The sequence below is a fragment of the Hemiscyllium ocellatum genome, chromosome 19, assembly GCF_020745735.1.
Source record: "Hemiscyllium ocellatum isolate sHemOce1 chromosome 19, sHemOce1.pat.X.cur, whole genome shotgun sequence".
NCBI classification, from domain to species: domain Eukaryota; kingdom Metazoa; phylum Chordata; class Chondrichthyes; order Orectolobiformes; family Hemiscylliidae; genus Hemiscyllium; species Hemiscyllium ocellatum.
This window is the reverse complement of record NC_083419.1, coordinates 23,317,889-23,336,087: the sequence shown is the minus strand read 5'-3', so window position 1 is coordinate 23,336,087 and position 18,199 is coordinate 23,317,889. Positions and strand designations below refer to the sequence as shown.

At 41.1% G+C, this 18,199-nt stretch overlaps 1 protein-coding gene across 1 annotated transcript in view; it reads left to right on the top strand.

Annotated features, from left to right (window-relative positions):
* The window catches only part of lrriq1 (leucine-rich repeats and IQ motif containing 1), a 185,301-nt gene that overhangs the window by 83,700 nt on the left and 83,402 nt on the right, over positions 1–18,199 (top strand). Inside the window, exons 16-17 of the mRNA XM_060840054.1 lie at positions 9,630–10,115; positions 14,281–14,509. Of these exons, the coding sequence (XP_060696037.1) occupies positions 9,630–10,115; positions 14,281–14,509 (715 nt within the window). The remainder of the gene's footprint in view (positions 1–9,629; positions 10,116–14,280; positions 14,510–18,199) is intronic.

Genomic DNA, 18,199 nt, shown 5'->3' with positions numbered 1-18,199 from the left:
GCTGACCTCTGTGCTGAAATGCTACTTTAACATTAATTGACTTATATCCCAAGCATTTATTACTTACAAAGCCAAAAAAGTTTAAAATTGCTTCTCCTGTTATTATATCTTGATTCCCAGTTTTTTTTTCCAAACCTCATGCCACGAGCTTTGCTTTATCTTTATAAGTCCCAAAAGGAGATAGCTTTTCTATGCAAATAAGAAAGGGCATCTCCCAATAGGGTTGGTTTCCCCTATCTGGCACCTCTATGTACATCTGTTTTTCACTCCAACTTTACAGTTGTCATTTGGCATCTTCTATTAACTTGTCTTATAGTTTGTTCATGGTCACTAAAACTTCTCGATCACATGGGCTTCTAATCCCAGCTTGCGCTATATTTCTTGCCTTTGATAAGGTAGTGGATACTTCCTGCACCTCCACCCTTGAACCCCACCCCTCCAACTGCTACAAGGATTGAATCCTCCTGGTCCTCACCTTGCACCCCACCAATCTCCCTATACAACGCATCATTCTCTGCCATTTTCACCACCAGAGATATATTTCCCTCACCACCAACTTCAACATTCCGCAGAGACCATTATCTCTGCGACTCCCCTGTTAGACCCACACCTCACACCAACCCACCCTCCACTCCCGGCATCTTCCCTTGCCATTGCATAAAGTATAAAACCTGCGCCCACACCTCCATCCAAGGATCCTTCCATATCCGGCAGAGATTTTCTTGCACATCCAAACACCTCATCTACTGTGTCTGTTGCTCTCTATGTGGTCTCCTTTACATTGGGGAGACAGGATGCTAACCAGTGGAGTGTTTCAGAGAACATCTCCTGGACACATGCACTAAACAACACCACTGCCCTGTGGCCAACCACTCAACTCCCCCTCCCATTCCACCAATGACTTGCAAGTCCTGGGCCACCTCCACTTCCAAATCCTAGCCACCCAATGACATGAGGAAGAGCCCATCATCGTCTGCCTTGAGACCCTCCAACCAACGCAATCAATGTCGATATCATCGGTTTCCTCATCTCCCCTACCTTATCCCTGATCCAACCGTGCAACTCAGCACCACCCTCTTGAACTGGTCCTACCCTGTCCATCTTCCATCCCACATGTCCGCTCCGACTATCACCATCACCCTACACCTTCATCTACCTATTGCATTCCTAGTAACCTCTGCTCCAGTCTATCCCCCTCCCATTTATCTCTCAGCCCCCTTGTCTCTCACCCCACTACATTACCAATGAAGGGCTTATGCTCGAAATGTCGACAGTCCTGCTCCTTAGATGCTGCCTGATCTGCTGTGTTTTTCCAACACAGACTATTGTCTGTGTAATTATGCCTGTTACTGAATGGTTCTTTTTACATTCCCCATTGCTAAAAGTGCTTTCTGCTGTTCATTTTGCACAAATATCTTCAAATTCATCATTAGCAAAGTTTACCCTACCACTTTCACAATGTCAGTGAGAATTCTTTTTTTCTGGTACAGTTCTGGTTTTCTCTTACCTTATTCACAATTATCTTCTTGCATGTCATTCTGATGACAGAATGATTTGCTGAATGTCTAATCTATATTAATATCTTACTTTTATATTTTTAAGTCTATAAGATAGTGACAATGGACCAGAGGACAGTACAGCACAGTATAGGCCCTTTGGCCCACAATGTTGTGCCAAGCATTTATTTTAATCTAAGATCAACCTAACTTATATACCCCTCAATTCACTGCTGTCCATGTGCTTGTCCGGCAGTCGCTTAAATGTCCCTAATGTTCCCTTTACTACCACCGCTGGCATTGCATTCCACTCATCCACCAATCTCTGTATAAAGAACTTACCTCTGACATCCCCCCTATACCTTCCTCCAATCACTTTAAAATTATGACCCCTCGTGACAGCCATTTCTGCACTGGAGAACAGTCTCTGGCTATCTACTCTATCTATGTCTCTCATTACCTTGTACACCTCTATCAAGTCATCTCTCTTCCTCTTTCTCTCCAGTGTAAATTGCCCTAGCTTACTCAGCCTCTCTTCATAAGACAAGCCCTCCAGTCTAGGCAGCATCCTGGTAAAGTTCCTCTGCACCCTCCCTGAAGCATCTACATCCTTCCTATAATGAGGCGACCAGAACTGGACACAATAATTCAAGTGTGGTCTAACCAGAGTTCTATAGAGCTGCAGCAAAACTTCATTGCTGTTAAACTAAATACCCCTGTTGGTAAAAGCCAAAATACCGTATGCCTTCCTAACAACCCTATCAACTTGGGTGGCAACTCTGAGGGATCTATGTACATGGACCCCGCTGTTCCTCCACACTACCAAGAGTTCTGTCTTTAACCCTGTATTCTGTATTCAAACTTGACTTTCCAAAATTAATCACTTTGCATTTATCCAAGCTAAATTCCATCTTCCACTTTTCAAGCCCAGCTCTGCATCCTGTCAATGTCTTGTTGTAGCCAGCAACAACCTTCAACACTATCTACATTACCACCAACCTTTGTGTCATTGGCAAAATTACTAACCCACCCTTCCACTTTTTCATCCATGTCATTTATGAAAACTACAAAGGGCTGAGGCCCAACAATGGATGCCTGCAGGACACCACTGGTCATTGACCTCCGGGTGGAATACTTTCCATCCACTACCACTCGCTGCTTTCCGCCAGCCAATTCTGTGTCTAGATAGCCATGTTTCCCTGTATCCCACACCTCCTAACTTTCTGAATGAGCTTACCATGGGGAATCTTATCAAATGCCTTACTGAAATCCATATACACCACATCCACTGCTTGACCTTAGTCAACTTGTCACATCCTCAAAGTATTCAATAAGATCTCTGAGGCATGAGCTGCCCCTCACAAAGCCATGCTGACTATCTTTAATCAAAATATGTTTTTTCCCAAATAGTCATAAATCCTATCTCTCAGAATCCTTTCCAGTATGTTGCTTACCACAGACAAGGAACAACATTTGCCTCCCTCCAATCATCCAGTCCTACTCCCGCAGAGAGTGAGGATGCAAAGATCATCACCAGAGGCGCAACAATCTCATTCCTCACTTCCTGTAGTAACCTTGGATATACCTGATCTGGCCCTGGGGACTTACCTTGATGCTTCTCAGAATTTCCAACACATCCACTTTGTTAATACTAATCTGTTTAAGCCTATTAACCTGGTCCGTGGTGTTCTCGCTATCAACAAGGTTCCTCTGTCTAATGAAAACTGTAGCAAAAAACTCATTTAGGCCCTTCCCTACCCCTTCAGACTCCAGGCACAAATTCGCTTCACACACCCTGATCAGCCCCACCCTCTCTCTGATCATTCTTGTATTCCTCATGTAAATGTAAAATGCCTTTGAGTTTTCCTTAATCCTTCCCACCACATCATTTCCGTGCCCTCTCCTAGTTCTCCTCAGTCCATTTTTGAGTTCTTTCTGAGCTTCCCTGTAATCCTCCAAAGCTGTGCCAGATCCTTGCTTCCTCAACCTTAAGTAAGCTTCCTTCTTCTTCTTGTCATCCAAGGCTCGTTCACCTTACCATTCCTTGCCTGTCTGAGTGGGACAAAGTTATCCAATACTCGCAACAAGTTCTGTTTAAACAACCTCCACATTTTTGTTGCGCCTTATCCATAGAACAATTGTTCCCAATTTATACTCCACAGCTCCTGTGTAATAGCAGAGTAATTTCCCCTCCCCCAATTAAATACCTTACCATACTGTCTGTTGCTATCTCTCGCCAAGGCTCTGGTAAAGGTGAGGCAGTTGTGGTCACTGTCACTGAAATGCTATCCCACCGAAAGATCTGATACCTGGCCTGGTTCTTGTTGAAATCTTTTGCTAAGGGCAGCTTTCGAATAAGCCGTGACAGTGTCCTTTTTTTTTAAAACATCTCACATAGCACATATCTGTTGCATGAACTTATAATACTCCTTAACCCTTAATTCTGTATCACTTACTAAAATTTGAAACTTTTGGAGAGTAGAATTTCCTGTGTGATTTTAACACTATTGACTTTTAGGCTTCTAAATTTCTATCCTCAGTTATTTACAGTTGGATTGCTTTATTGAAGAGATTATGTTCCTTTGAAAGGAATACAATTGTATCCCAATAATGTAATTTTCAAAGTCACAGATTTTCTAAATACAATAGCTCTATTGTTTTGCATATCCAGTTTCATCTGTGCTTTCTTCATCAATAACCAAATTAATAACAACATTAACAGACTAGACACCATATTTGTGCCAATTAAATGATTGCTTTTCACAATACTATAAGGAATTACCACAAAATCTTTTTCAAAGATTTGGTGTGTTGTCATCCCTAAATCTGAAACTGGTGTAATTTGTAAATTCTTTGATTTTATCCTGGTCTTTCTTATTAGAGAAAGTGAGGACTGCAGATGCTGAAGATCAGAGTCAAAGAGTGTGGTGATGGAGAAGCATAGCACGTTAGGCAGCATCCCAGAAGTAGGAGAGTCAACATTACAGGCATAAGCCTTTCTAAGGAAGCCCACCTTGAATAACATTCCTGATGAAGGGCTTATGCCAGAAACGTTAACTCTCCTGCTCCTTGGATGATGCCTGACCTGCTATGCTCTCCTCCGTAGAAGAGTCTAGGCAGCATTTTAGCCAGGCTATTACACACACTGTAAATGTGCATCCATTCTGTAATATTGTACATTTGAAAGGCTGTTCCACCAAAGCATTCACTGAACTGCAACCTGTTGTCACAATATGATGCCCTCACTTTGATCCACACCTCCATCTTCTTCCTCTGAATCTTATATTTCCTGTTTAGTTTTGAGAACTATTTTATATGTTTGCGACAGTTCATGTCATAATGGTAGTTTGAATCACACCTAAAATACCAATTGACTACAACCTGAGCATTTTTGGGATTCATTCTCTTACTGTAAATTTGAAACTTTGATTTTTAAATATCAACAACACTTCTGCCTTCATTTCTAATAGTTACATGTCACTTTACATACTCTTGCCTGAAACTTGTATCTCAATGCTCATGACAATTGCTAATATTGTAAACTCCATTTTTTAAGTACCAGTAATTGCCCTTTTTACAATACAAATGCTGCTTTGATAAGAATTTTTTAATGTACTTTTAATGTTTGTTCTAACAGTGTATGCTTATCCACAATTTAACTCCCATACAAACTAGAATCACTCTATACTTGATACTTTTAGAACCATCAAATAACTTAAGTACCAGCACAGATTGGATAATTTCCAAATAAAACTTCTGCAGTCTTTCATGCAGTCTGCTAAATTCCATTATGTACTCTTGCATGATCATATCCTTGGTCTGCTTAAATTTGTCAAAACTACTCATAAGCACTCAAATCATCTTTTTTGATCAATTTTATCCATGAAAGTTAACAATCTATCCAAACTTGGTCTATGTTCAAATCGTAGACTCCAATCCCAAAAATACATTGCTTCTTGTCCTACATTTGTATTGTGAGGAAAGTGCAAAGGCTATACCTTATTTCTTTTTGGGTAAAGAAATAGTCCAGTTTCATGTTGTAATTTCATTCCTCAATTGTCTTAAAGCTCACTATCAAAAAACATAAGTGGACTAATTGTACCTGAAACCTTTACATTTCGACTCAATATCCTTTGCTATGACTCTAATACAGAAGAAGATTAATATTTTTGAAGGTATGTGTCTACACTTTTAGTGAGAGCATTTTTTCAGTTAACAATGCTCCATAAAATTCACACATCACAGATTACTAGCTTCCGACATTTTTAAGTCAACCTGGTCACAGATGTTCTTTCATACCATCAGAGCAGGTGAGACTTGTCCCCAGCCTCCTAGTTCAAGGTAGGGACACTCCCATGTACTACAAGAGCCAATGCTCTCTATATTTATACAGCCAATTGACAGCTGACTAGCACTTAATTAAAATGTTCATTAACTGTTCCCTCATTCTATTTGGTCTCTGGCATCCTTGCAGACCATATTTGATCATAACAATTGGAGATCAGTATTTTGCAACTGCTTTGAAGGGGTTCTCTTGAGAAAGTAAATAATTGATAGAGGCAGTCAATAAAATGATATCAATCACAGTGACAATTAAGTCTACAAGATTATTGCATGTTTTCAAGGTGAACAGCAAATAACTGTTTCATCCTTTCTCAATTTGAGTTTATTGCAAAGCCAGTGCAGTTTAGTACTCTTTCCATTGTGAAAATCTACAAATACTGCCTTCTGTCTCAAAAGTATTTACCCATATTGTTTCCTAAATTTTGTTAAGCAGCATTGCGAAGTTGGTGTTAATTTATGCTGAAAAATGTGTTGCTGGAAAAGCGCAGCAGGTCAGGCAGTATCAAAGGAGCAGGGGAATCCTGAAAAAGGGCTTATGCCTGAAACATCGATTCTCCTGCTCCTTTGATGCTGCCTGACCTGCTGCGCTTTTCCAGCAACACATTTTTCAGCTCTGATCTCCAGCATCTGCAGTCTTCACTTTCTCCTGGTGTTAATTTATCCCAGGTTAAAAGTAATTCACACATTATAAACGTAGTTCTTCTGCCTGGCAGTATTTGAGATCAGACTTAACTACAGTAGTAACAGGAGTCTGCAGCTGGGTGGTAGCAATGAACTAGCAATACTGTCCAAATATTTGGAAGGGGTAAGTTAGCAGAAATGGCGAGCTGGGACTTAATCTCCCCCTTCAGTGATGTTATCATAAGACAAGATGAGTGAAAAGTGAAGTTGTTTTTGCTACAGCACATGGAGTCCAATTGCCTAAACCCTTGGAATTATTTAAACAGAATAGCATCTTGTGCCTTGTACAATAGACACCATGTTGTGAAATTGCAGTCACGATTTAAAAAAAAACTAGACACAAACAAGCAATTAAAGTAGCTGTTAAAAAATTTGTGACCCTTGGCATTTGAGGTACAGGTGCCATCCCTCAAGTGAATGTTTAATTAAATATTGATGTTCAAAGTCTTCATGCAAATTCACAATCTTTTTCTTTAAGGATGGGCCTACACAAACACATTATCCAGTCTAACGTTATTCAGTGGCCTTCCCTGAAACCATTGAGAAAGGCCATTATCAAAATGAATGGGTCATTCTGAAGGAAATATACACAGCAGAGTTTTACCAGAAATCAGCTCTGTCATTTTCATCATATTTTAAGGAGGGTTTCCAGAGACCTGGAGAGTTTCCTCATGTTAATGTCCCAAACTTGCCTCATTAACTGTGTGCCAAGCCCCTACGATATACTGATCAATCATTGCTACCCTAATTCTCAAGTCCATTGTAGGAAGAAATACTTGCCACTGCTAGTTCTAGGATGTCTAGCATCAGCACCATATTTAAAAGACCATTGTGCACAAGGTCAAACAGTGCCAGTCAAGAGCTGCCCGTATCGCGCATGATATCAACCCGGACATGACGTATAAGGGGAAATTATTGCCCTGCTTCTTTGACAGGGAACTTGAGTAAAGCAGGGAGCTATCTTCTTTCACTACGACCAGCAGAAGACTGGCAGACTGGCAGCCTGGTCTGAGGCTCCCACCCGAGTTAGTGCATTCTCAGCCATCCAGAAGAACCCACAGGTTAATGGCCTTCTGCATTTTGTCAGGGTATTTATCACCATCCTCTGTTTGCTACCTTATGGTCACTCACGAGCACTAAGGCTCATGCTTCAGCCAGTCAAGGAGGTAAACCTTTACTCAGGGGTTCCTGGCACATTCAAGGGAAACCAGTCCAAGTCCTGCTCAAGCCGGTCACAGTCAGGTGAGGAACCCAATGATGGGTATCACACCACCTTTTCTGCCCTAGTGAGGGCTGTTTACCTCTTAGAATGAGAGCGAGGCAGAAATTATGGGAGATTAAAGTGGCTGTCCGAGCTATTCCTGTTGGTGCAGACGGCCAAGTGTCTCAAGTGCATGAATTGATAGTGCAATGGGTGTGTAGGGATAGTGGTGTCAAAGGTTTGTGTTGGGCAGAAACCAACCACGAGAGATGCCATAGGGCATGATAATGAGGGGCTTTAATGAGGTGATTTTGGTCAGAAATTTTGAGCTTTGTGGCGGCAAACCCCAAAAGAAAATGGGCACAACTTGGATTTAGCCAAAAAAAGGAAGATTCAATCTGATAACTGACACTAAAGAAACAGTCCAAGGGAAACTATTAGGTCAAAGGCCAATAAGTCCCCTGGATTTGATAGGTTGCATCCTAGGATATTAAAGGAGGTAGCTACAGAGATAATGGATGTGATGGTAGTAATCCTCCAAGAATAGTTGGACTGTTGAGAAAGGACAGATGATTTAAAAACTGTCAATGCAAGTGGAAAGAACACAAAAACAGTTAGCTGTCATTGTAAAAGTTTAGAGTGAATTATAAAGGACATAATAGCAGAATATTTAGAAATACATAATAAAATTAAGCAGAATCAGCTTGGCTTCATGAAGGGAAAGTTCTGTCTGATATATTTATTAAAATTCTTTTGAGGAGGTAACAAGTAGGATAGATAAAGGGGAAGCAGTGATGTAATGTATTTGCATTTTCAGAAGGCATTTGATAAGGTACCACATGTTAGGCTTCTTAATGAAGAAAGAACCCATTGTGTTTGAGGTAGTATATTAGCATGGATAGAAAATTGGCTAATTAATAGGAGGCAGAGCATTTGGATAAGGGGCCATTTTCAGGAAGGCAAACTGCAACTTGTGGAATGCCACAGGGATTAGTGCTGGGGCTACAATTAGATTTTCCAGCATTTTCTCTTTTGGTTTTAGTTCTTCTCACCCTGTGATGTCCCTCTAAAAGATACCGGCCTAGTGGTAATGTCACTGAAAGTATAATCTTAAGGCCCAGGCTAAAGCGCTGGGAGCATCGGTTGTATTCCAAAATAGCTGGTAGAATGTAAGTTAAGTTAATAAATCTGGAGTGTAAAGCTTGCCTCAGTAATTGTGACCATCAAATTATCATGGATTGAATGGATTTGAGTTTTCACAACAATCTTTAGAGGAGGATATCTGCCAGCTTTACCCATCTGATCCTCATGTGTCTTCAGACTCTCAGCAGTACTGTTGACTTTTAACTGCTGTTTGAAGTGGCCTAGCAAGCCTCTAGGTTCATGAGCAATGAGGTATGGTCAACAAACACTAGCGTCCCTAGTGATCCCCACATCCATGAAAGAATAAAGAAAAATAATTGCATTGATATAATGTCCTTTTATATAAATCTATTCAATTCACCTCAACTACTCCAGAGTAAAATGTAATGATATTTTTGATAGAGGGTAAATTTTAAAAAGAAATCACCTGCAAGTGCTGTAGTCAGATTTTTTTTGTATGATAAGGAAAATGGTGCCTTCAGAAATACAAAGTGGTAGAAACTGAGTTTAATTTTATACCTTTGATTCTCTTTCAGTGTCATACAACAATTGCCCATATTGAAAATTTGTCAGTGTGATAAATTTAAAGATCTCCCAACTTTTTTCATGTACAGTATTCCATTAAATTAACTTCTGTCCCTGAATTCCTGATAATGTTTAGGCTGATATGAACTTGGCTGCTGTCATGCCATGCTAATCCTTAGCATCAGTATGTAAAATGCAGCACCTTGGTTTTAATTCATATTTGTCCTTTTTAATAACAGATTGGACTCTTTGGACATTACAGGAACACACTGTCAGCACTGTGATGAACTAATGCAGCTGGCTGAAGAATGTAGATATGCCCATGAGTATGGAGAATCATGCCTCACTGAACAGAAAAAACATCCTAATACTCTTCATGAGGAAGAACTCAGTGTTGAAAAGCAATATAATAAGTTGACCATCAATCATACAGAAGGAAATAGCCAGAATGCTGACAGAAAAGTTGTTTTTAACCCAGTTCGGACTGTTGTTACTTATGCTTCTGAAAAGATCAAGCAAAGTGATCAGTCACATCTTGCTTATCAGGATTCTGAGCACAGTGACCCCAGACTGTTTGTAAACCAAGGGGGAACTTCTCTGCAGGATTTTGGAACAGGCAGAAGTTCACTGTATTCTAAACATAACAAAGTAGTGTCACAGCAGCAGAATAAAGAGCATGTGATGGAGAAACATCAACAACATATTTCAGAAGACAACTTAGAAAAGTAAGAACACAATTAGAATGTAGTTATAATTTATGTATTCGTTTTATGATAGCTCAGAACCTTTGGAAATTCAATAAGTAAAAAATAAACAGCAGACCTGAGACCATCTAATCGATAGCAGAGGCTACAATCTATATTAACCACAATTCATTATTTGTTATTAAGTCTTGGCTTCAAGAATAACGAACTTGTGTGCTTTCCATTGCATGGAAGTTGAATTATATGGCTGGTGTGTAGTGAAGATGGTTGAGTAATGTAAGAAGCTGAAAATGTGTTGCTGGTTAAAGCACAGCAGGTTAGGCAGCATCTCAGGAATAGGGAATTCGACGTTTCGAGCATAAGCCCTTCATCAGGAATGAGAGAGAGTAGCCAAGCAGGCTAAGATAAAAGGTAGGGAGGAGGGACTTGGGGGAGGGGCGATAGAGGTGGGATAGGTGGAAGGAGGTCAAGGTGAGGGTGATAGGCCGGAGTGGGGTAGGGGCGGAGAGGTCAGTAAGGAGATTGCAGGTTAGGAGGGCGGTGCTGAGTTGAGGGAACCGACTGAGACAAGGTGGGGGGAGGGGAAATGAGGAAACTGGAGAAATCCGAATTCATACCTTGTGGTTGGAGGGTTCCCAGGCTGCTCCTGCCCCACCGAACTCATCTCCCAATACCTCGACACGGTCCTGTCCCCTTTAGTCCAAGAACTCCCCACCTACGTTCGGGACACCACCCACGCCCTCCACCTCCTCCAGGATTTTCGCTTCCCCGGTCCCCAACGCCTTATTTTCACTATGGACATCCAGTCCCTGTACACCTCCATCCCCCATCACGAAGGACTCAAAACCCTCCGCTTCTTCCTTTCCCGCCGCACCAACCAGTACCCTTCCACTGACACCCTCCTTCGACTGACTGAACTGGTCCTCACCCTGAATAACTTCTCTTTTCAATCCTCCCACTTCCTCCAAACTAAAGGAGTTGCCATGGGCACCCGCATGGGCCCCAGCTATGCCTGCCTCTTCGTAGGATATGTGGAACAGTCCATCTTCCGCAACTACACTGGCACCACCCCCCACCTTTTCCTCCGCTACATCGATGACTGTATCGGCGCTGCCTCGTGCTCCCACGAGGAGGTTGAACAGTTCATCAACTTTACTAACACCTTCCATCCCGACCTGAAATTCACCTGGACTGTCTCAGACTCCTCCCTCCCCTTCCTAGACCTTTCCATTTCTATCTCGGGCGACCGACTCAACACAGACATCTACTATTAACCGACTGACTCCCACAGCCACCTGGACTACACATCCTCCCACCCTGCCCCCTGCAAAAACTCCATCCCATATTCCCAATTCCTTCGTCTCCGCCGCATCTGCTCCCAGGAGGACCAGTTCCAACACTGCACAGCCCAGATGGCCTCCTTCTTCAAGGACCGCAGATTCCCCCCAGACGTGATTGACGATGCCCTCCACCGCATCTCCTCCACTTCCCGCTCCTCCGCCCTTGAGCCCCGCTCCTCCAACCGCCACCAAGACAGAACCTCACTGGTTCTCACCTACCACCCCACCAACCTCCGCATACAACGTATCATCCGCCGTCATTTCCGCCACCTCCAAACGGACCCCACCACCAAGGATATATTTCCCTCCCCTCCCCTATCAGCGTTCCACAAGGACCACTCCCTTCGTGACTCCCTCGTCAGATCCACACCCCCCACCAACCCAACCTCCACCCCCGGCACCTTCCCCTGCAACCGCAGGAAATGTAAAACTTGCGCCCACACCTCCACACTCACTTCCCTCCAAGGCCCCAAGGGATCCTTCCATATCCGCCACAAGTTCACCTGTACCTCCACACACATCATCTATTGCATCCGCTGCACCCGATGTGGCCTCCTCTATATTGGGGAGACAGGCCGCTTACTTGCGGAACGCTTCAGAGAACACCTCTGGGACGCCCGGACCAACCAACCCAACAACCCCATGGCTCAACACTTTAACTCTCCCTCCCACTCCACCGAGGACATGCAGGTCCTTGGACTCCTCCACCGGCAGAACATAACAACACGACGGCTGGAGAAGGAGCGCCTCATCTTCCGCCTGGGAACCTTCCAACCACAAGGTATGAATTCCGATTTCTCCAGTTTCCTCATTTCCCCTCCCCCCACCTTGTCTCAGTCGGTTCCCTCATCTCAGCACCGCCCTCCTAACCTGCAATCTCCTTACTGACCTCTCCACCCCCACCCCACTCCGGCCTATCACCCTCACCTTGACCTCCTTCCACCTATCCCACCTCCATCGCCCCTCCCCCAAGTCCCTCCTCCCTACCTTTTATCTTAGCCTGCTTGGCTACTCTCTCTCATTCCTGATGAAGGGCTTATGCTCGAAACGTCGAATTCCCTATTCCTGAGATGCTGCCTAACCTGCTGTGCTTTAACCAGCAACACATTTTCAGCTGTGATCTCCAGCATCTGCAGACCTCATTTTTTACTGAGTAATGTAAGAAGTAGAGATTCTGAGATTTTCAGAAAATACAGTATATGATAATATTTTAGTGTTATGTCAACCAGCAGTTTAGTAGAAATAAGAGCACTTCCAAATTTTCTTGTTCTCTTAAACTTTGTTTTTTCAATATTTACTGTGATTAATATGATAGTGTGACTTACAAATATCTTCCTTCCTCTGGTTTCTCCATTCTTATCATTCTTTTTTATGTGGTTTTCTAATTTAACCTTGTGAAAATTACCCAAGCCAGCCAGAACATGATTTATAAAAGTGCAATAAACAGCAAGAAGACTTAGCCATCCAAGAGCTCTGGTGTGTAAAAGGAACTATGGAATATGCTTAGGACCAGCAGTTTTGTGGTCAGATCTCGTTAAATTCTAAGTTTTAGAAAGCACACAAATTGTTTGTTTAGTTTTCTTCAAGCATTGCTTGCACGTGTTCAAGTTTTCTTGTGCATTATATTTAAAGAGAGAGTTGTAAACTGTTACAGCACAGAAGAAGGATATTCAGTCTGTCATATCTACCAGCTCTCTTGCAAGAGCAATTCACTTTGTGTCTCTCCCCTGACTCTTCTCCATAGCCCTGCAATTTTTTACTTTCCAGATAATGATTCAGTTCCCTTTTGAAAGTCAAAACTGAACTAACCTCCACCATAGTCTCAAGACATATGGTCAATTAGTTCAACAACTAGGAATTTGCATCTATTTTTTCTTATCAATAACGTTTTTTATTTATTCATTGGATGTAAGTGTCATTGTCTAGACTGATTATGGAGATTATTAGGAGTGAAACCATGATGAAATTTGAATGTGAGAACTAAAAATCCAAAAATTTTAAGATCCTAGAGATAAGGACATCATGTGGATCAGTGAACAAATGTGAGGACTGAACAGAATTTGGTATTCATTAAAATATGAGCAGTTGATATGTACTTAAGCTGGGGTTTATGGAATATAGACTGTGGGAGGCCAAACAGGGGAGCATTTGAATAATTGATTGGAAGTGATAATGGCACAATAACAGATACAACCATTGTTACAGAGACGAAGAGAATTTGAGAGTATAAAGTTGGCTTGTGGCAAAATAGAATGGTGAAGTTGTAAGTTTCATCCTCAAACAGTGACTGGGATGGAATCAACGGCAAAAACATGGAGCTTGATGCAGCACTTGCAGATTATAATTTCAATCTTCTTGGTTTTACTGAGAAAGTTGTAAGTTATCCACAAGCAACACTGGGGAAGCACGCTAACAGCACAAACAGATTAGGGGTGCCGAGGTGTCCTATGGAGGTACAGCTGGGAGTTGTAAGAATATAATTTAGACTGTCACCCTCAAATGGCATGATGTGGAGGCATGTTGGTGAGAAAAAAAGTAGAAATAGATCTTTGGAGGGTTTAGAGGTAACTTTGGTGGCAGCAGGGATAGCCACTTACAAAATAATTGACAGAAGAAAAAGAAGTGAGCTTTTAAAATAATTTGTCAAAGATTTTCTTTTCAATAAATGTCCATTCTAAGCCAGATAAGTTGAAGACATAATTGAATACAAATCGTTCAAAACAAAACTAGAATAACTTTATCAATTTAAAGATTAAACAAATAAAAAGTATTTTGTATTTTAGATAATTATTTTCTGTTTGTCCTGATTAACAACAGCATGTGTTTCAATACCCTTGTGTTTGCAGCTATGCCGCTATTGTTTTACAGTCCCATTGGAGAGGATACATTGTTCGTAAAGAAATTCAAATGTGCATGATACTTCATAATGCTGCTTCGGTGATTCAGGCTGCATGGAGAGATTACTGCAACAGGATGAAAGTTGCCTTCCAGAAAACTACTCAAGCTCCATCTAGAAAATGCAAAATATTTGGTGGAAGTCAAGAGATCAGACATAAAGCTGTCACTATTATTCAGGTTAGACAAAATTAATGGGTAACATTTACTTTAGCAAATATATTTCCCATATTTATTGTGTAAGTCAAAATTTTAAGACTACATTTAAAGGTTCAATTTATAGGGTCAACTATTACACGGACATTAGTTTTGAGGGGCTGAAATTCATGCTGCAGTTCGAAATGCTGTATTATTATCAGAAGTCAATTTGATCGCTCAGCTAATCCTGGGTAAAGAAGAAAAACATAATGAATTACGGTAAAGGTGATTACCGAATATAAGCAAGAGAAACAAGAATGAATTACTAGTAGTAAGTTTTATTCAAAATTTATTTTAAAAATTTAACATGTCAAAGATTCATTGAAATCCTGCAAAATCACACTATTCAACATCGTCATAGCCTGTATAATGGCCCACTTAAAATGAAACATTTATTAAATTCTGAATGTGTAAGCGTCTTGAACGTTTCTGCCAAATTCTTCTGTATTAGAGATGTACAGCACGGAAACAGACCCTTTGGTCCAACTCGTCCATGTCGACCAGCTATCCCAACCCAACCTAATCCCTAATATGGAGGCCCATATCCCTACAAACCCTTCCTATTCATATATCCATGCAAATGCCTTTTAAATGTTGCAATTGTATTAGCCTCCAACACTTCCTCTGACAGCTCATTCTATACATGTACCATCCTCTGCATGAAAAAGTTGCCCCGTAGGACTCTCATTTCTATCCTCTCTCATCCTAAACCTATGCTGTCTAGTTCTGGACTTCCCCACACCAGGGAAAAGACTTTATTTATTTATTTATCCTATCCATGACAGGATTTTGTAAACCTCTAGGCCACCCCTCAGCCTCCAATGTTTCAGGGAAAACAGGTCACTTCTACACCGGAAGCGATTCCAATGATCCAAAAATGTGAATCCTTCTCCCATGCACCAGTCATGCATTCATCTGCTCTATCCTCCTGTTCCTGCCCTCACTAGCTCGCAGCACCAGGAGTAATCCAGATATCACTGCTCTCGAAGACCTCCTTTTTAAATTCCTGCCTAACTCTCTATATTCCCCCTTCAGAATCTCATCCTTTTCCCTTCCTATACCATTGGTTCCAATGTGTACAATGACCTCCTGCTGGGCCCTCTCCCCTGGAGAACATTCTGTACCCTCTTTGAGACATCCTTGATCCTCCCTGGCACCAGGGAGGCAACACACCATTCTGATTTTTCCCTGCTGGCCACAGAAACGTCTCGAGAGTCCCCTAACACAATTGATCTCTTGGAACTCAACATGCCCCTCATTGCATTAGACCCAGTCTCGATACCAGAAATTTAGCTGTTCATGCTACATTCTGCTGAGAATCCATCACCCCTTAAATTTTCCATAATAGCATACTTGTTTGAAATGGGGATAGCTACAGAAGATTCCTACACTACTTGCCTACCTCTTACCTTTCCTGGAGTTAACCCATGTGACTGTATGTGCAATCTTCTCTCCTTCCTATGACTGCCATCCATCTTATCCCCTTGCTCTTGTATATTCTTCATTGCTTCTAACTGTCTCTCCAACCGATCCATTTGATCTTATAGAATTTGCAACCAACGGCATTTATTGCAGATATAATCCTCAGTAACATGTACACTCTCTCTAAACTCCCACATCCAACAAGAGCATATTGCTCTACTTAAAGCCATTTTTTGCTTCTTCCAATCTATAGACCCAGAAAATAGCACTGTCTTAATCCTCTAAAAAACACTGCTCCAGGTTTACTTAATACATATGACTTATATTTTTAACTTTAAGCAAGAGACATATCTCAATAAAACATAATCAGGAAAGCAGACTTTCTGTTGGCCACACTTAGAAACAGATAAGTCAATATTTTTGTGCTGTGACTCTCCCAAATAGGTTCCACCGAGATTAGTTGTGAATTTCATTGTTTGTTAATTTTCCCAGATGCACTTCCATGTCCAGTGATACTGAATTCAAACAGCTAAGGGAGTAACTGCGCAGGTCCACTGCTATATTAGTTAGCAGTACGGGTTTCTTTTTCTCTCTCTCTCCTGCACTGACCTCACTGTGTACTGCCTTTGTCTGTTCCTCTCCCTTTTAAAAGGGCTGTTGTTCTGACTTTTTTTCTCCAAAGTTCCAAAACAATGCAACAGCATATAAAACTACTCCTGGAATTTGAGGAAATCACCTCCAACACTTAAAATACCTCAAAGACAAAGGAGCAGCCTGTTACAGTTAGAAATTTTTCCCATCCTCCATCTTGGATTACCCAGACTCCCCTTTCCTGCAGGATTAGAGTAGAAATGGATACATTCTCAGCTTGGACTGACATGAACCATGAGTCTCCTCCCATTTACTCTCGTAATTAACAAATTTGTCAAAGAATTAAAAGATATATGTAGCTAAGATATCTCACTTTTATTCAGATATAATGGCACAATTAAAGTGATTAATTTTTTAACGATATAAACGTTTGGATGTATGATGAACAAACTGCAATGAGTACTGATAGACTTAGTACCTGTGTGAATGAATGAATGAATGAATGAATCAAAATGTGCTGTGGTAAACCAAGTGGGCTAAGCAGAGTTATGAATGAATGAATGAATGAAGAGAAAAGCAATATAGTAAACAAAGAGCAATGACTAGAGTTACTGGTCTGAATGAATGAATGCGATTTTGTTTAAGTGGGTTATTGGGAACATGCAGTTTCCTTTGTAAGAGGTTTATAGTGCGATATAGTAGGTGCGACTTTTACACAAGATATATAGAAAATACAAGATTTTGTGGCCAAAGTTAAGGAGTCGACTTTTACATGAGACTGGCTTTTACAGGAATATATACAGTAAGGATATTGTCAGAAAGTTTTAACAGATTTGGTGTTCCTCAACAGTAAAAGAATTTTTTCAGTAAGAACTAGTGCTGAGTGTATATTGCTTGCAAGAAAAATGTGACTTTGGATCAGTGGTTCCAAAAGTCTCCTCTATTGGATCTGTTATAGACTAATTAAAAGAGTTTGATTGCTATAATTTGTCAACAACACAATTATCAATAGCAAACTACTTACGTTGTATGGAGTCTTTAGTGTATAAGTATCATTGTGCCATGCAGTCACCAGGATGATAGATAGCAAAACACAAAAACATTAATGAATTTATGCTACAGAAGGGGATCGTTCATCCCATTGTACCTGTGCCAGCTGAATAAAAGCTGTACAACTTGGTTCCATTTTCTAGCTCTTGATCTGTCATTCTGTAGGTGATGGCCTATTTCTATCTTTGTAAATTTGCTGAGAGTTTCTGCCCCCAATACCCTTTGCAGGCAGTGAGTTTCGAGCTCCACCACATTTTAAATGAAGATTCTCCTTAATTTCTCACTCTGCCAATTATTTTGAATTTATGCCCCTTCATTATTGCCCTGTCTGCTAATGGAAATAAGTCCTCACTATTGACTCGACCTTGGCCTGTGTCCCAGCTAAAGAAAATATACTTTACCTTCTTTACCTTCTTATCTATTTGTCCTACAACCTTCAGGGATTTGTGAATGTATACTCCAAGATCCCTCTATTTCTCAGTATTCTACCATTTTTTTGTGCATTTCCTTGTGTTTGTTTGTGTTGTACAACTGCAATGTCTTGTAATTCTCCAAAATGAATTCCATTTGCTGTTTTCCTGCCTCATCAGTCCATTAATATATTCTTGC